General features: G+C 38.4%; 1 protein-coding gene across 2 annotated transcripts in view; it reads left to right on the top strand.

The window, feature by feature from the left end:
- The window catches only part of PRKDC (protein kinase, DNA-activated, catalytic subunit), an 81,572-nt gene that overhangs the window by 56,623 nt on the left and 5,654 nt on the right, over positions 1-19,295 (top strand). Inside the window, exons 63-80 of one of the 2 annotated variants that reach the window (XM_013302401.3) lie at positions 1,479-1,687; positions 2,115-2,253; positions 2,813-3,001; positions 3,491-3,715; positions 4,343-4,451; positions 5,146-5,257; positions 6,789-6,978; positions 8,068-8,242; positions 8,329-8,519; positions 10,202-10,382; positions 10,900-11,060; positions 12,599-12,810; positions 13,973-14,060; positions 14,872-15,015; positions 16,916-17,120; positions 17,679-17,746; positions 18,016-18,236; positions 18,543-18,635. In XM_013302401.3, coding sequence (XP_013157855.3) covers positions 1,479-1,687; positions 2,115-2,253; positions 2,813-3,001; positions 3,491-3,715; positions 4,343-4,451; positions 5,146-5,257; positions 6,789-6,978; positions 8,068-8,242; positions 8,329-8,519; positions 10,202-10,382; positions 10,900-11,060; positions 12,599-12,810; positions 13,973-14,060; positions 14,872-15,015; positions 16,916-17,120; positions 17,679-17,746; positions 18,016-18,236; positions 18,543-18,635 — 2,912 coding nt within the window. The remainder of the gene's footprint in view (positions 1-1,478; positions 1,688-2,114; positions 2,254-2,812; positions 3,002-3,490; positions 3,716-4,342; positions 4,452-5,145; positions 5,258-6,788; positions 6,979-8,067; positions 8,243-8,328; positions 8,520-10,201; positions 10,383-10,899; positions 11,061-12,598; positions 12,811-13,972; positions 14,061-14,871; positions 15,016-16,915; positions 17,121-17,678; positions 17,747-18,015; positions 18,237-18,542; positions 18,636-19,295) is intronic. The other variant, XM_055799067.1, reaches the window with a different exon arrangement.

Consider the following 19,295-nt stretch of genomic DNA (forward strand, 5'->3'; position numbering starts at 1 on the left):
ATTCCCTTTGCTTTCAGAAGTGATCAAATAGTCACCAAAATGCACTAAATAGAAAGACATCTGCTTTGATGTGGGACACTGTCTCTGAATTTTGAGTTTGGGAGAGTATTCATTCTCTGGATGTACAGTTATATTTGCACAGTTCTTACACTTTTTTTCTGGGAATCCCTGAGAAGGGGTTTTTGGTCTTACCTTAGCAAAGCTGTTCTTAAGCTTTTAGATTGTGCAGTGGACACTGCGTCCCTGACATAACCCCTGAAAGTTGGCAGTCAAGGAGTGTGTGCCTTGTACATAGCAGTGTCTGGGGCACATGTGCAGCTTTGAGAGAAACTGCTAGCTGAAATTGCCTGAATTAGCAGGTGAAGCATATGCTAAGCCAGGGATTTACCTGGTTTGTAACTCGGGAAGCTACAAGAAACTGTTCTCTTTTTACTGAGTACAAATTTATTGGTGTGAGAATCTCAAGTATACAAATTGTGTAATGAGTTTGCTTATGCCAGGTGCCTATTCTGCAGTTTTTGTGGTGGTTGGTGTGGTTGCCATTTATCGAAGAAGTGTAGCTTGGTGGTTCTCACAGTCTGTTGTTGCAATTTCAAATAGCAATTCTTTTTTCACTTGGTGTTCTGGAACATACTGTGTTGCAAAAGTCAAACTTTAATTTTTGTCCTAAAACTCAATGCTGTTTCTTGTAATGAAAGTTATGTTACCCCTTTTCCATGCTGTAGATTTTTTTTTTTCTTCCTGTTTGGTTAAGATATTAGTGCAACTTTTGTTTAGGTTCTTAAATGAAAAAAAACCAAACCCTGGCTTTAATAAACTTTTCTGCCTCTTTCTTGATATTTGGGTTAATGATTTAAGTATTTAAAAAGCCCTTCATGTAAACAAGAATATTTTTCCTGGAAAAGAGTTTATTCTGTAGTTGGACTAATGTTAAATACAGTAAAGACCTGCTAGAAATACTGTCATGTTTTGAAATGGGGCAGAACTAGTTGAGTACAGTACTAAATGAGTCTGCCAGGAAGCTGTGGTATGCCAAAACTGGGTATGTAAGCCTCCAGCTCAGAGAAGACATCGTGGTTAATCATGCCTTTAATTTATGGCAGGAATGCACCACTCAGTAGGTTAAGTGAAAGGCAGCTGTTGTGTAGCAGGCACCATGCTGCCAACAAGTGAAAAGATGGAGGCTGTGAATGGTCCATTTACCTGTCCCGGTTTCCCCTGTGTTTGTTGAGAGGGTTGTCCTGTGCCCTGGAGACAGACGAAGTAGAGGGGTTATTCTCTACTGTTCTCTGTCCAAAGAGCAACAGACAGGGGAAAAGATCCCAGTTTTCTCAGAGTTCGGTAGAGTTCTGGAGATTTAATGGCTTACTTCCAAAGCGTACACTGTAAGGAAAGGAATGCCAAATAGGTGATCTCTAAAAGGTGATCCATATAGTTTTAGACCAAGTAGACGCCTGTTGTTTTGTTTTATTTTACAGGAAATGAGTTACCAGCACAGAGAGCTACTGGAACTGGATTCAGCTAATGTGAGCACAAGCTGCCTTGCAAGTTTACAGCAACCAGTGGGCATCCTTCTTCTGGAGCACACGCTGATGGCTCTGTCCCCTGAAGAGGAGCCCCCATCCAAGCGGATGCGTGGGAGGACAGAGCTTCCCCCAGATGTGATCAGATGGATTGAACTTGCTAAGTAAATTCTTGTTTGAGACCATTTACTCCCATTTAGGTTTACCTTGTGAAGAACTCTGCCTTTATGGCTTATGAGATTTCTTCTTTAGTCTTTCCCTCTTTTAGACTTACATATGCTTTCAATTTCTTGTCAGTTAATTACTATCTTTCACTTAGAGCAATTAGATTTAACAGCTGGGCACCCTGATGATGCTATCAGACTGCTGAAAAACATGTTATTGATAGCTTTTCAACTACAAGAATTTCCACAGTTCAGGTATCCTACAAGATGAAGTTTATCTGGTTCAATTTATACTTATGATCTAAAAAAGTATTATTACAAGCCAGTAGTATTAGTGTTTATTGAATTAGTATTTTTAATAGCTGATGTTTGCATTAATATACATTTGTTCAACTAATTAAAATATTTCCCTTTTCAATTTTACTAGGCTGTACCGATCTCTTGGGGATTATGATGTCCTTCGTGGCATTTTCAGTGGCAAGATTGGAACTAAGGAAATTACACAGAAAGCATTGTTGGCAGAAGCAAGGAGTGATTATGCTGAAGCAGCTAAATATTACGATGAGGTAAAATGACAAGAATATTTTTTTATTTCATAAATATCTCGTGACTTAAAACTAATAAGCCAAAATTAAACATTTTGAGAAGTAGCATATTGTTTAAAAAGTCCTTGTGTTTCGTTTGATTGATGATTCAGTCTGTAAAGACATGGGAACAGATGAACAGTCACAATAGAGCAGTGTGATACTTTTTACTGTTTGTTACAAAGTTTCATATGTGAGATGCCTAGGCAGACAAGTAAAATACAATGGGCGTGCTGCCCACCCCAAGAAAGCAAGCTGCATGTGTTCATGGCAAAGAAAATCTGAGTTATAGTGGGTAAAAATTAAGAAGGATCTCTTTAATCTTGTTTTAAAGTCTTCACTTTAAAAATGCAGGTTTACTAAAGATGGCTACCTGAAATAAATTTATATATAAATACTGACAAGCTTGAATTTTCTGCATTTAATGTTGCTGTTAAATTCTGGTGAGACAATAAATTATTGTTAAGTTCCTGGTTATTTAGAGCTGAAACATGTCAGATTCTAGCTGAGAACCTTCCTGCCCCTCAAATTAATTCCCTAGGCACTCTGTAAAGAAGACTGGCAAGATGGAGAGCCAACAGAAGCGGAGAAGGACTTCTGGGAGTTTGCATCTCTGGAATGCTATGACCACCTCACAGACTGGAAGTCTCTGGAGTATTGTGCTACCGTTAATATTGACAGTGGAAAACCTCCAGACCTAAGCAAAATGTGGAATGATCCATTTTTGCAGGTTTCTAGATATCTCTTTATTGATACTGTACTGTTTTTATCTCTGCAGGCATGCCCTACAGTACTGTGATTGTGGGTGGAAATCAGTTGCATTATTTGGGTTACTTTATTATGGAAATTAGCAGAGATTCCAATATATAAAATATAATTGAAGCAATTACTTTAGCTGCTTTTCCATAGTTTAATTTTTACCTTGAGTCTATGGGTGATCATCATCTGTTGTTGTTGTTGTTGTTGCTTTTATCACAAGTTTTATTTGATCCGTGTTTTACAAGTTACCAAACTGCTGGTTTTGAAACTGGTAAAATTTGCTAACTTCTTGAACCTATCAGAAAAGACTGCTGTAATTTTTTAGCAAATTGGTATTTGTCTAAAGAGAAAACATGTAAGAAAACAGTTCAGAATATATTTATTTTATCTGCCACTGATAACAAAACTGATCATGTAATGTTCCGTTCCTAGAAATAAAGACTATATTTTCACCTTGTAGGAGACATATCTGCCCTATATAATACGCAGCAAGTTGAAGTTACTGCTCAGTGGGGAAAACGACCAGACTTTGCTAACTTTTATTGATGAGGCAATGAAGACAGAACAGAAGAAAGACATTATAGAAATGCATTACAGCCAAGAGCTTAGTCTACTTTACATCCTGCAAGATGATTTTGACAGAGCCAGATATTACATTAGCAATGGCATGCAGATCTTCATGCAGGTAACAATCTCTGCTGTCACTGATACGATTTTTGTATGTAAACTCATGGAACAATGAAACTATTGTTGCTGTTACTGCTGCTGGATTATACTCTGGAGAGAAACACTTGCCCAAATACAACAAAATCTAGGTGCTTCCCCATCATATGACAGAACTTCCTTTGAATTTGCTGCTTGCAGTGATGAGAGGGGAACCAGCCAGTGGAGCATCCTCTCATTTTAATTTGTTTTGTTTTGCTGATTTCATCTATTAGAAGTTTTTCGGCGTAACTGTTTGTGCTGATTAATAGCAGTTTTATGTCATTCACCTTTTTAGAAGCCTTCTGTGCCCAGAACAAACTTGAAAAGAGTATCATATTGAGAAGTTACAAATTCCATCCATTACCAAGTTTTGATTAGACTGTAGGACTATCCTAAAATGTAGGATAGGAATTACAGCTAGAGTATGCCTCTATGCTTGTCAAAAGCAGAGTTGTTCTTAGCTTACAGGCTATTAAATTACTTTTAAAAGGTTGGGTTGTAGAGCATACTATATACCAGCATCAGGTCACTAGTTTGTAGAGCACTGCGTAGAACCATGTTGTAAATTCTGTAAGTGAAATCTCCCATTCTTTCAATTTCTTTCCAGAGCTATTCCAGTATTGATACTTTGTTACCTCAAAGTCGAATGACCAAACTGCAGTCTGTACAAGCTTTGACAGAAATACAGGATTTCATCAATTTTATGACCAAAAGAAGTAAAGATATTTTTTTCTTAAGTGATTTTCCTTTCTTTGTGTTAAATAAGCATGGTTTCCTGAACTTTGAATTTCTATTTCCTCACTTAGAGGACTGAACTCCTGTTTGAACGAGCATAGGTCTGGAATTACTTCTTACTGTCTTCTTGACAGTTGTGTAAGATAAGCTTGAAGATAATTCTGTGTTATATTGCAAAGTTTTATTAGCCTAGCTGTTGTGTAAGAGTTAAATACCTCTTTTGGAAGTGTAAGTAATAGTTTTAAACTAAGATTTTTGTTGGGATCACTTTTGGTAGCAAATAATGCTTAGCAGAGATAAGATGGATATGGTGTTTAATTTATAGCTACTGAGGTAGGCATGAAATACAAATTTAGGCACATAAACGAAATTTTATATAAAATTTAGTTAACTATATTCCAGCATATTCCTGTATGGAAAGGTATCTACGCAGTGGTGATTCCCAGTGACAGTTGATACCATGTCTTTATTGAATCTCCTATGCTTCAGCAATAAACAAAAGCAATATGATCGCCAAGCAGTGTATTTAATGCAAGCCCAGAAATGCAAGTTGGTTCTTTTATTGCAGTTTTCTGAACTGAACTAAATTTTTGAATGTTAGACTATGTTTGGTGTAGGCCTTTTTCATACTGTTTGGATTTAGATGCATTGACAGTATTCTTAATTGATTTCTAGGTAACCTAGCTTCACAGGCTTCCCTTAAGAGACTTCTCAGAATTTGGACAAGCAGATATCCAGATGCTAAAATGGATCCTATGAACATCTGGGATGATATCATTACAAATCGGTAAAATTGCATTCTTGGGTTAGCTTTAGTTCTGTCTGCCTGTTGAGTTCTGAGAGGTGCTTTTTCTAATGTTGCTTGTTTCCATGGGACTGCAGGGGTGATATAGTGTATGCTCTTTTTTTTTTTTTTTTTTAACTGTTGTAATAGCTTTATCAGTACAGCTGGGTTTTGTGTGACTAACTTGTGGTGAGAAGCAAAAGGAGGTTGAGAAATGGCCAGGGAATAAACTGTATTTTGATAGGGAAATGTAACTGCTAGTTCAGGCGTTCTCTTGCATCAGTGACTGCATGTGCTGTGCAAGCTAGCCCACTTCAGCAGCCCTTAAACACATCCCCTTGTAATTGAGTAGATCAGCTGCATTCAGCTCAATGAAACACCACCCAAAAGGCCAGTCTGTTGTGAATAAAAAGGCTTACCTACTTTGCAGGCAGTTCCAGAGTTAGGGTGTGTACAAAATAAGCCCAGCCCTGTCGCTATCAGTGTTTCACATGTTTATAGGAAAGTCTATGACTAGTGCTGTAATTAGAGACTTCTGCAGTGCAACTGTTGCTAGAAAGAACAAAGGCTCTCCAGAGATTCTTTTGGATTAGCTTCAAAGAAGCTGGAATGCTTTTCCAAAGCTGAAAGTTTTCTGTCCTCCCGGTGGTATCTATCTTCATCCCAACTACGCTTCCAGTGCAAATCTAGATTCTTTCTTTTGCTGGTGGACAACTTCTTCAACAGCTCTGCTGATACCCACTGTACTCTGTAATTTATTTTATTATCTCTTGGTATCAGGAAAAAATGGTACAGAAGAGCTTATTGCAGGTAAATATTAGGCAGCATATATGGTATGGCTTAATCCTTTACAAAGTCTCAAAATATTTATGAATTGAAGGGTTACCAGTGTCTTAAACACTTTTAAGTGCTTTTAGAAAACCTTTATCTCAAATTAGTGACAAAGGATGTGCAAAACCCCATTCCAGACTGCAGTGCTAGCCTCTGCATTGAATAACAGTCTACATGATGAGAGGTGGTATTAAGTAAGATAGGACTAGTTGTAGATTGAACAGAATGTAGCATTTCCCTTTCAAAAGCTGATTATGGTCACTTGTCTTTTCTGCAACACAAATTTCAATGTTTACATGTATGGTGTGATATACATTTGAATTTCAGATTGACATAAAAAAACAGCCTGGCCCTTATACTATATAACTGAGACTCCTGTTTATCAGCACTTCCATCAAGTTGGAACGCAAGTCATGGCTTGGTGAACTTAGAGGTTGTAGCTTTGAAATCCCACTCTGTTATGGACATTTCTAATACCTAATCACATCAATCCAAGATCCTAGAATGCTGTCAGCGTCAGTATGTCCCCAGTTACGACTTTCCAGATTCCAAGGACTATATTTAGCCCTTGCTAAAGGTGATCGCTGTATCTTGTTGGTAGCTTGACTACTTGCAGTGTCTACTGTCAGGTAGATCAACACTTAAATGTTCCTGCCCTCAGATGCATGCTGGAGCGATTTGTATTCCTGTTGTTGTTGTGCAGGTGTTTCTTTCTTGACAAACTGCAGGAGAAACTTCTCTGTGATCAGGCCAATGATAGTATGGAGGTGGATGAAGAATACAGTGCTGGTGACCAAATGGAAGTAGATCAACAGGGTGAAGACATGTACTCAATGATTAGAAGCTGTAAATTTAACATGAAGATGAAGATGGTAGAAAGTGCCAGGAAACAGGTGACTGTACTGTCTGATAGCTTCCAATTTTGAGAGAAAATGCATAGAAACTACAGCTGAAAAAGCATTTTAGGTGGTCTTGGGTACCTTTTTGTCAGGGCCTGCTGTCCCGGACATTTTGAAAGCTCAAGAAAGTCAGTTCCAAGTGAGAGAAAACAAATGGATAAATGTTAATTACAAACTTGATGACAATTTGTCATTACTGGAAATGTGCCTGAAGGCCCCTTTTGATCCACAGGTGGTTTCTGGCATTTTAAAGGGCAGATAAATAAAGTATCTGAAATGCTTCAGTCTTTAATGGATGGGATGCTTGCAACCACTTTGTTTTCTCATTTACAAACAATCTCTTCTGTACAAGGAAACAAATCAAGTTCAGATTGAATCAATATAGCTTTAGTCAGCAATAGTGAAACATTTTATGAGATATATATATATTTTTATGGTTTTCATTAATGCTGTTAGGTTAACACATAAAGAACTAAAGCGAAGTTTTTTGGTTTGGATCTGGCTGTTAAAATGACTGTAACAGCCTTCTTTGATGGACCTTTGGTGTTTCAAGCCTGAGACAAAATGAATATTATTTAAGTTGAGGTCTCCCCCATCTTCTAAGATGCTGCAGAAATCTGCAGTCGGTGACAAGACTTTAAGTACTGTAATAACCAAATACAAGGTTAGAGCTGTGTTGACTATACACTTAGAGTAAATGAAAAGTAAGATTTCCCTTAATGTTAGTTAATGTGAAACTTTTCATCAAAACACAAATATAAGTGATTTGCTTATGGTATTATAAACCAAGTTACATTGCCAGTGTACTGCAGAACAGTTAATGCTTGTTTAGTCATGCAGATAGAATTACTTTCATTTTGTCAGACTGTTAAATCTCTGGGTTTTGTGGGGGTTTTTTTTGTGCATTTTTCCATTAGCGTAAATATGTTTTTGAATATGAGACCCAACTAGTAATGGACCTCTCCATGTTATTACAGCTTTACTTGTGTTACCTAAATATTCTCATCCCTTCATTTAGTTGCAGAACAGTTTTATTTGCTCTTCAGATATATTATCTGAAAATTCTGTCTAATCTGAATACAGAACAGCTTCTCAGTGGCCAAGAAGCTTCTGAAAAACCTATTCAAAGAAGCCAAAATGAGGGAAGACTGGCTGGTGAGGTGGAATCACACCTATTGCCGCTTTACACATAGCTGCAGCCGGAACCAGAGTTGTCCTGAACGTGTGCTCTCAGTGTTAAAAACCATCTCCCTGCTTGGTAACAGCTTTCTCTTTGCTTCACATTGTTTATTATACAAAGCTGCTTTGTTGTCAAATTACCAACTTTGGTTTTGAATTCCACAGAAGATACCAAATCTGACTATCTTAGCAAGAACATAGTGGCCTTCCGAAACCAGAATCTTCTTCTGGGTACTACGTACCACATCATGGCCAATGCTCTTAGGCAGGATCCAAGATGCCTTGAGCAAATCGAGGAAGAAAAGGCTGGAAAAATATCAGTACTATCAGGAGAAAGTCTTGCGAGTCCTGAAAAGGTAAATGAGAGGAGAAAAGCTTTTAGGTATTTCAGTATTGTGATCGCTGCTCCAACAGGTACAATAGGTAGTGATGGATGTGGATAGATACAGGGAATGTGAAACCCATCTGCTACTAGCAGTGATTTGTCCAGGAAAAATCCCTGGGATGGGGGAAGCTCTGGCTGCTGTTTTGTCTGCTTTTTTGCTCTCCTGGAGTTCTGCACCACTGTAGTGTTTTCAGTTTGGAGTGTTCTTGCAATTCTCTGTTCCTGGATTTTGTGTGAAGGGGGAAGACAATCATAGCATCTGTGTGCACTGTGGCAAGACAAGGCTTGGGAACATGATCCTCAAAGAATACCTTCATTTTAGCTGGGCATTTCTGAGCTGCTTCATGCTGTCAGACTATCTTATTTCGTAGAGTTCTTTATAATACTGATAATGCTACTGATACAGTTATTTCATCTAAATAATTTTAGTGATAGAGAGGAGAGGTCTTTTTAAGACAGAGCATATGCAGGTCAACTTTGCCTGTTTTGGGAAGGTGTGCACTTGAATAATACAGTGACAGACTGCTGCATCTGAAATCATGTGTTGTCCATTGTCCCAGATGCTGTGGCACTGACTTCTTGTCTGTCACATTGATGAAGAATTTGAAGTACCGCTGTGACTTATTTCTGTTAATTCCTAAAGCCACCATGAAGACCCTTAGATACAAACCATATCAATATAAAACAGCAGTAAATTGGTCTTAATTTGTGTTTTTATGGTTGTTAAAACAAAAAAAAAAGAAGGCAGATTAAGAGATTCCTGCAAAAAAGATTCTAAATTTTCAGGTACGTAGAAACTTGAGTGAAAGCTTAAGCTTCATTTATTAGCTAATTATGAAGAGCATTCTTCTTAAGGAAATCTAAAAGTTGAGCATAAAAGCTCTTCTGTGTCAAGTGAGTCAGATTGGGATACCAGGTATAATCTTATAAGATTAAGGAGCTTAGCCTTATTTTAGCTTATTAAGCAGTACTCTGACCCTGGTAGTTTCCCTCCACCTACCTGAAATTCAAACTGTTTAATTTCAGTTACAGCGTTGTTCCAACTTGTTCTGCAGCAATTTTGTATATTGTTTAATGATTGCAATAGCTACAATGTCTGAGGTTGGTAAGCTTGCTGACAATAGAACATATGTACTTGATATATAAAAATTCAGTAGTAAAGGATCTTGTAGAGTCCTTCATTGCACAAGCTGCATTAGAAATGTATAATCAATATGACTGTGTTTGTCATAGGGAAAAAGATACCAGATTTTTAATAGTTTGACGCATGCTTTTTTTAACACAGATTCTTAGTTGCTATGCAGATGTTGCAGATATGTCTTAATAGGAAAAAAACCAGCATTTTTTATGTTTCCTGTTAACTGTTTGCAAAAACTCTAGTAAAATTAACTTTTTTGCAGTTATAAAAATTCCACGTAACATGTCCAAAGACTAAAGTGTGTTTTATATTTTTTAATTGAAAATTGTGGAATACTTGAATACTAGAAATACTAGAAATAATGTCCCAATTTTTTCCTTTGTCAGCTGCTCAAAACATCTACTACAATTAAAGTTTTATCTACTCAAGACATGCAACCAAGCTTCAGTTTCAGAAAGAATTGTTGAATGCTATTTGCTAACATATCTTTTTTTTCTCTTGTGTTTGAATTTCAGGTATTGGCAAGTCTGAACAAGAAGGCTTTTCAGTGTTTCAGCAGTGCCGTGAGGAAGTCCGAAGAGGAAGAGCATTCCCACTCCATGGAACATGTAGATGTAGCGGGAATTATCGATGCGTATATGACTTTGGTCGGTTTCTGTGACCAGCATCTGCGTAGGGAAGAAGAAGGCTTGCTTGGTTAGTCAGGATTTCTCCTAAGCATGTGAGGTGGATTTATCTGTGATACGTGAGCTTTTGTGATACCCAGCAGATCTCCCTGAGCAGTGCAGCTTGGATTTAAATGGAACAGTTTGTCCTTCAGTTCAACAGTATTTATATTCCTTCCCCCCACTATTACTGCTAGCTTTGATACTAGTGAATCACTCATAGTCTCCCTCTCGCTTGTGAGAAATACATCATATCCAGTGTGTGCTTCCCTTGTTCCTTCCCAGACCACAGCAGTGCTGTATTTAAAGCAGGCAAGATACCAGCAGTGATGCAGCTTCCTGATAAAGCTAATCCTTACAATCCCCAAGTACATGTGTTGCAGATGTGTGCAGTTCAAACAGATGGGAAGAAGAACAAAGTAAAAATACAGAATACACTGGGAAAAAAACCCGACAACCTGAATTGTAAAGATGAATGTTCCAGATGATCAAAGACATGGAACAAGTGATGGTGTTTCTGATAATTCTTGTTTAATGTCTCTTGGCAGAAATTAACCCTGCAGATCTGCAGCTATTCCCAGCTATTGTGGTGAAGAGAATGATAAAAGCTTTAAAACTGAACTCCAGAGAAGCCAGACTGAGGTTTCCTAGACTGCTGCAAATAATTGAAAGATATCCAGCAGAGACATTGGGTCTAGTGACACGAGAGGTTAGTTGCTTCCATTTTCCTAGCAGCAAATGTTTCTGTAAATCGAATTTAAAAGGTGGGGGTGGAGGCTGGACGGATAGAGGTTAGACTGGTAAGTTTTGCTTCAGGTAAATCAGATAAATTTTATCCTGTCATTGTTCCTTGTCTTTTCTCTAACTTGCTGAGCCTAATTCATACAGACAGAAACTTTGTTTTTAAAAGTTTAACTTCTTATCATTACTCTGATTCCAAATGTTAGTTTGAGAGCTGCTGGAGGGGAACTGTGTAGTGGGTTGTTTGGGGTTTTTTTTCTTCAGAACAACCTAAGTGGGCTGATAAAGGTAGTTAGTATTAAGGTGAGGAATGTATTTTATTTCTGTAGGCTGCGTTTCCCATATGCAGGAAGCCAGCAGCTTTTCCAGACTCATTTTCCTCATGTCCCACCTCTCCCTATCATGCTTCACTTCAGAGGTTACTACAGCTTCTTCCTCCTTTCCCGCTTCCTCCCTTTCACAGCCTGTCCCTCCGTTGCTGTTCCATGGCAAGATACAGTGTCCCCGCTGCCTCCCCTGCTGCCGTGGGACAGATAAGCTGAGAGCTCCTCTGTGACTCATGCCAGTTTCTGCCTTAGCCTGGCCACCTTTTCAAGCCCGCGCCGTTGTGCTGGCGCTCACAGAGCACCAGGCCCTTTCAAAGGAACAATTCAAGAGAGACAGAAACACAGTTTAGTTTTCCCAAGAAACTGAGAAAGTAGAAAACCAGCTGAGGTGCACAAGATGTGGCCACAGTGAAACTGATGGTTCAGACAGAACCTGACAGCTGGCCCAGCTGACAAATCTCACCCAGAAGAGGAGTTCACCAGGCAGTTCTTCATCCTCTCCTCTGTCGTTCTGTGAGATAAATACTGGCAATCTGATCTCAGACTCCACTAGAAAGGTAGGAAGGGATGATACAGGAGGAAAGGAGTCGGAGTTTGGCCTCTGGTTATCACCAGAAAATGTATTATAGTACTCCTTTCAAAACTTGTATCACTTTTGAAAAAGAAGTGAGCATGAAGTGTATTGGGGGAGTGCTTTACTGAAATCAGTATGTGTCAGCAAACCCAAACCTGTTTAAAGTTGAAGAAAGGGCAAAATTGTGGTAGGAGTTCCAGTGTTCCCCTTCCTGGCTCTTTTTTTACTCGCATCAAGACTTCAACCCAATGGTGTTTGAACTGTCTTCACATTTTTGAGGTTTTTGTATGTGGTGATCAAAAATTATTGTATTGCATCCAAACAGAAAATCCACAAGTTTGAGTATAAAGCCTCATCTGAATCAATAAACTGCAAATCTTTATAATGGAAAACCTGTTAAGCAGCAGCAGTGGTGGGGGTGGTAGTAAGTAACAATAGTAATGAAAATCTCTGTTTCACTGGGGAATGTTTTGTGCAACCTAGTTGACAGTTTCCTTTTTGTGTGTTTCTGTCTGTCAGGCTAGGCCACAGAACAGTTTTGTTTGTTTGCTGTGTTTGATATTTTCGAGGAGGACCAAAGTTGAAAGCAGTGTCTGTCTCTTGCAGCTTGCTTCGGTTCCCTGTTGGCAGTTCATTGGTTGGATTAGCCAGATGATGGCACTACTTGACAAGGATGAAGCAGTAGCTGTGCAACATACTGTTGAAGAGATCACAAATACCTATCCCCAGGCAATCATCTACCCTTTCATGATCAGCAGTGAAAGTTACTGTTTCAAAGATACTGCAACTGGTTGTAAGAACAAGGAGTTTGTAGAAAGGTGAATTTGCTATTGGAGTAGCTCTTTTGCATGTTTTTTTATTCAGGAGTGTAGAGGTTTGTTTATTTTTCCTAAACAAACTCTTTTCTTTAGGGGGCATGAGAAATATTAGAGAGTAGTCTGACGCACACTGTATTTTCATTTAAAGGCCCAGGGAAAATCAATACATAAAGTGTCTTAGTGTCTTAGTATTAGACATACTCAGGTTAGTGGCCTGAATACTTTCTGAAGTGGTGAGTGCATATAGTCCCCAGGCTGTGGGATGTTAGAATTTTTCCAAGATAAAACAGAAAGAGCACAGAGAGGCAACTGCTTTCTCCTTGTAATTCTGTGGTTGTTGAAGTTTCATCTTCCTTCTCCCATTCTGTGGAGGTAGAAGGGGGATCTGGTGCATGTTTAGGCTCTTACTGTAGTAGACTTAACAGCAGTCAAAGTTAGGACCCATCGGAGATGAAGATGAAGCTTGCTTGGACACTTACAATCTTTCTAATGCCAAGAGAAAGCAGACGTGTTTAAATAGAATACATGCTCCTACCAGGCTTTGGAGAGGGCTAGTGAAACAGATGCACGTTATCTTGGGGAATGACATCTCTTGGTTGCATTCTCTTGCTTATTCAGTGTGCACATACACCTTCCTCTAAAAGCCCTCCCTTCCCTGTTTGCCATGCAATAAAACCTGAGTAAATCCCCAGGCAAAAGTCGACTTCTATCACACAACGCTGTAGAACCACTAATACAATTTTAGGTGTCTTTTTGCCATTTTTTCAAATCTCTGATACATTTGCTGAATGCCTTTGCTTAAAATAAGAAGATAAAGTCTTGTGCTTCACAAATTGTATGGCCATTGAATAACTGTAGTGACAGAATATGTGGTCTAGTTAATGCCCATTTCTGTTGCAATATTGTTTCCACTCGCCCACCAAGCTCCTATTTTCGTAGTGGCACACTTAATTAAAAAAAATGGGAGCTGTGTGGTGAGAGCAGTCAATACCTTAAGTCATGCAGTCAAGAGAGAATTCTGAGGGGGTCCTACCTGCCCACCCTTAGAATTATTTTACCAGATGCTTGAATATAGCAGACAACCTGAATCATTGCTTATCTGCAGGCTAGGTGGTGATGGTAGTTCCTGTTGCATTATGATGCGCTTTTTTTCCTTTTAAAGGATCAAGAATAAGTTGGACAGAGGAGGAGTAGTTCAAGATTTTGTTTGCTCCCTGGAACAGCTCTCTAATCCCGTAATGCTTTTTAAGGTAAAGTGTTGTGGGGTTTTTTTGGTGGGGTTTTTTGGTGGGGGTTTTTTGGTGTTTTTTTTTGTTTGGTTGGTTTTTTATTTTGTTTTTATTATTATTTATGCATACACATCCTGCCCCCATCATTGCTCACCCTGTGTTTAGGAAAGAGTGTGCCGGGTGGAGCCTGTCACAGTTTGGTTGACACCACAGCCGCAGGAAGCGGTTCAACCCAGAATCAACTGGTGATGATGCTGGGGTGCTGTCAGCAGCTTTCACTGGTGATGGTCTTCCTCCCTTGTGCCAGCTGGCTGTTTTGTAGTAGCCCTTTTCAGCTTTCTCCTTCAAGGTCTCTGCCCTGCCCCATAGTCAGTCTTCCTCAATTGTTCTGAAACCATTACAGAATTATCATTTGTGGGCCATCTCTGTAATTTCTTACCGACTGCTTGTGTTCTTATGCCCTTTCCCTGCTCTCTGCTGGGCTTCCCTGTCTACATTCTGACCCTGTTGTCTAAAGGATTCTCATTCATGTGTTTGGTACCACTCCTGGCACCATAGAGGCTTTCTTGGTTTGCACTAGACACTGTGGTAGTGAACGTGATTATCTTAATGAAGTAGAAACATTTTATCGAGACACAGAATGAAAGGGAAATATATCCATAGCCTTTTGATTGCTCTTTTAGTTGTCAAAAGACACATTAATTAACTACTAGTAAATATGGTCACCCAGAAGTAATCTGCGTGGATCACTGAACAGCAAGAGTCTTTCAGGGGTCTTGCTTCCCCTGAAGCAACTTTTTCTCAGTACTCATCTGTTCCCTTCTTTTTGCAGGATTGGGTTGAGGATGTCAGAAACGAGTTGGCAAAAGCTCAGAGAAATAAAAATAAGCTTAAGGAAATGTATGAAGGAATGTACAAGAATTTGGGAACTTTAGAGGCTCCTGGCCTTGGATTGCTGAGGAAAAGGTTTATTCAGGTATGTGTGATTGCCAAGTAGTGTTGGCATTGTATGCTTGTAGAAGGCACTAGGAAGTCAAAAGAGGGGACAAGATCACAGCTTTTACAGGTGCTGCAGGACTTGATGAGACAAGGGATCAAGTCAGGAATACAGGACTGGGATTTCTTTGCTAGAAGCAGGACTGAATCTTCCCTCTTACTCACCTTCTGCCTCCCCTGTCCTGCACGCTGCCAGGTTCTCAGGGCCTTGGCCTCTGACCATCCATGAACCTGCACAAGAATCTGGTCTTGTTTTTTTTTCCTGCTGCCAAGGGTATATGAGCACCTTAGGGTGGTTTGCTATATTTTGCTGCTCAAATTTGATGCTGATACTAAGTTATTTAGGGTAGGTTATTCAGAAGAGTTACAACTATGAAAAATTACAGAAAGGACTTTACAAAACTGACAGATCTGAAATAGTAATATGCAGTAATACATAAATTAAACACTGTTGACGGATTGTATTAATTAAAATACAGTGTTAAGGCTCTTAAATATTTGCTGCCTTGAATTTTAAAAGAAGTCAAAGAACAGAAGAGAGAAAGCAATTCAATGATCATCTGGAAATAGATTTAAAGTGATAAAGATGTTGACTGTAGCAGTCTCTTCTTCAGAAGGATATTTTCTGTATTTTCATTTACTTCAGTGAAATAGTTGTGTCCTCCATAGCTTGGGAGAAAAACAATCAGGCATTAAAAAAAGAAGTGAGCTTACATGTCTTTCCAAAGTGTTAATACCAATGAGGTCTGAGAGGGGACATCTCGTTTTTCTAGAACCTTGAATTATGGACAGATGAAGTCAACTCAGTTAACTACTTGCAGATAAAACTCACTTTGTTTATTAAAATGGATCAGTGTGAAATGTTGTTGCACTTTAACAGGCTATTTAATACACTCTAAAAAATATGGGTTTATACACTGTACATCTAAATTATCTCAAAATAAATCATGAATAATAAATGTGATAGTAAGTAAAACATGTATGTTGGTATTTTCTAAGGTGATACAAAAAATTAATACATGAAGCTTTATGACATGCCTTATGTATACATATATCTTTTGGTTAGCAAGAAAGGTATATGTGAAATTAACTAGGATGTATTTGCTTACTATGTAGTATGGTTGAGTATGGTTGCTGCTAGTTTAAAAAAAAAAAAAAAAAAAAAGAGAAAAAACCCCAAACCCAAAACCCCACACCTTCCATAATGCACAGAGTATTCATATTTGAGAGGGGAAAAAACATTAATGAACTTATCCATCTGTATTTTTTTACCATTTGTAAATCAAACAGTTGAGGGTTTTGGGGGTTTTGTTGCAGCAGTTCGAAAGTGTGATAACTAGATCTAAAGACCGGGGCATCAATTAAATGTCCTGAGAATAATCCTATATTTAGATTCATGATGGAATTTGTATTTTTTAACAGGTGCAAAATTGAAAACTTTTATTTATATTACTGTTTCACTAGCTGTTCTTAAATTTTTGTGAGCAGATGAGGTATGTGTATTAAGTCTAATGAGCAGCATTATTGATATGCTCACCCAGAATCCAGCTGCACCTGGAGAAGGTAAAAGGGCCAAGCTTCTGGTTTTGACATGGCAAAAAGGTTTTTGATCTCATTCTATAGAACTTTGATGTCACTGAGTTGGTAAAATGTAGATATTTCTGTTGAGGACAGCTGGTGAGTCTACCAAACAGGAAGCGAGAAGGTTCTGACAGACTAGAAGTAATGGAGAAAAAAAAAAAAATGAAGTGGAAGGATGACTGATGTATTTTAGGAGCTCAGATGAAGCTGTGTGTGTAGATAGGAAAGTACTGTTTTGGTGTTCTTGGGACGTTCCTAGCACTGTGTTAACAGGATTCCTTTCTGTAAATGAACCTCAGGCTTTTGGGAAAGACTTTGACCGTCATTTTGGAAAAGGAGGTTCAGAACTGTTGAACATGAAGGCTAATGACTTTGGTGAGATTGCAACTTCTCTCCTCTCAGAAATGAACAAAAAACATAAAGAACCTGGAAACCTGAAAGAATGTTCGCCATGGATGAGTGAATTCAAAGCTGAGTTCTTGAGGAATGAACTAGAGGTTCCTGGTAAGTTCCTCTTCAGTGTCAATGGTGAACTGTCCCTTACAAGGAAGTTGCTGCTCTTGAGCTCTTCTTTTTATGTTGGCTATATGACCCTTCTTTCTGGCCTTATGCAGAAGTAGATTTCATCTGAAATAGCTCTGTTCATTCTTCGTCACTTAAATCTGATCTTAAGCTGTAGTCCTGATATTTTTAAAATTCTGTCTAAAATTGTATCTTGCCTAAGAATTTCTGTGGTTTTTTTAAAGGCCTGACTCCACAAAATCTGACATATAAGTCTATGTTCAAATCTAGTTCAAAAAGGACGTGTCCTCTGAAACCATTAAGAGCTGCAATTCTAACAGCTTTATAAGGAAAGAATATTAGTAATTCACAGATAAAATTATATGATGTATATGTTGGATTTTTATGCATTTTAAAATATTTTCTTCACTACCATTCTACCAATTTGACTAAATATTTGGAAGTGTGTTCTATTCTTAAACACTTTAAATTAAAAAATAATAATAATTAAGGTCAGTCTATGTAACTTTTTTCTTTTATTTTTTTCCATTACCACTTCAGGTCAGTATGATGGAAAAGGGAAACCACTGCCAGAGTACCATGCAAAAATCTCTGGATTTGATGAACGGGTATGTTAAGTGTGAGTCAAAATCCTGTGTGTTACAAATTTGTGTCTGTGTTCCATTTGAAGAGTTTGACAATAGCAAAGCTTGTTGCTTGTGTACGCATCTTGCAGCACATAAAGGAGGGTCTGCAAATGGGCATTTGTTTTTCTAGTACTAATTGAGCAACTTGATTATGCCATCTAGGAATGACAGATATGTTTAATTTCAGGGATGATTCTGTAAGGCCAAGTCTTCTGTCACAAATATTTTGGGTTTTCCTATCTTTTTACAAGATAAAGGTAATGGAATCCTTGAGGAAGCCAAAACGTATAACAATCCGAGGCAGTGATGAGCAGGAGTATCCTTTCCTTGTCAAAGGTGGTGAAGACTTGCGACAAGACCAGCGTATTGAGCAGCTGTTTGATGTAATGAACATTATCCTTTCCCAAGATGCTACATGTAGCCAAAGGAATATGCAGTTAAAAACTTATCAGGTCATCCCCATGACAACAAGGTAGGCATTTATCTTGAAGGAGCAGAAATCCTTATGTTAACATCTGTTACTGTTGGGATGTTGGAACGTGAGATTTGTGTGCCACATTCTGGTTCAGAGTGTTTTGGGTCTTGGCTTAATTTTTTTTCTTTTCCTTTTAAACAACATAGAAATTGCTTTGTCTGGAAACTGTTTTTCAGAGTATATTTAAATTGGTAGCTTTCAGCCTTTTTTTAGGAGGCACTAGAATGTGTTGCTTGCTATTTGTGGTGTTCCTCTAAAGTTCAGCTGAGCAACTTCTTCACATCTCTGGCTTCTTTGTTCCAGACTGGGACTCATCAAGTGGCTGGAAAATACTTGCACTTTAAGGGAATTCCTTAAGAATAGTATGTCTGAAGAGGAAGACTTCAACTATAACAGGTGATGCTTGGTTTAACTGTCTGCTCTAATAGAGACCACTACTAATGGGGTTTTGATACGGTCAATCTTGTGGCAGCTTTTCTTTTTTTGAAAGAATGAAATAAAAGGCACCTATAAGCAAGGAGGCAGTTTGTACTTCCTGACCCAAATTAGTAATTGGCAACTGTTTGTTTAATGAGTACCATTGTACCTGTAATATACTCCACCCAGCTTGTTTAAACAAGAGGCTTGTAATTATAATGATGTGTGACGTCATTATCATCACCATTTCCTTATCAGCAGATTGACTTTGCAAGTAAAGGATTTTGATCTTTTGATTTGATCAGGCAGGAAATGGACCTAGGTCAGAAAAGGGGGGAGCAGAGGAGAGGAGAGCAGAAGAGCGCTTTTCAGAACCTGGGTTCGGCAGTGAGTCAGTGGTGGGGGAAACTGGCAGCAGATGCACAAAACATGGCTGTAAAAGAACACTATCTCTGACTTCATACAAATGCTGGTTTGAATAAATTAGCTTGCTTTCTCTGGATTGTAACTGGAGGATGAATATTTGTAAAATTTATTTAATTCTGACATTTCAGTCTGTTTCTATCCTGGAATTTAGAAATATGGTTTTATTTGCCAGTGTTGTTCTCAATACATAGTCTCTATCTGGGTTTGTCGAAG

Source organism: Falco peregrinus, chromosome 3, assembly GCF_023634155.1.
Source record: "Falco peregrinus isolate bFalPer1 chromosome 3, bFalPer1.pri, whole genome shotgun sequence".
Classification (NCBI taxonomy): Eukaryota; Metazoa; Chordata; class Aves; order Falconiformes; family Falconidae; genus Falco; species Falco peregrinus.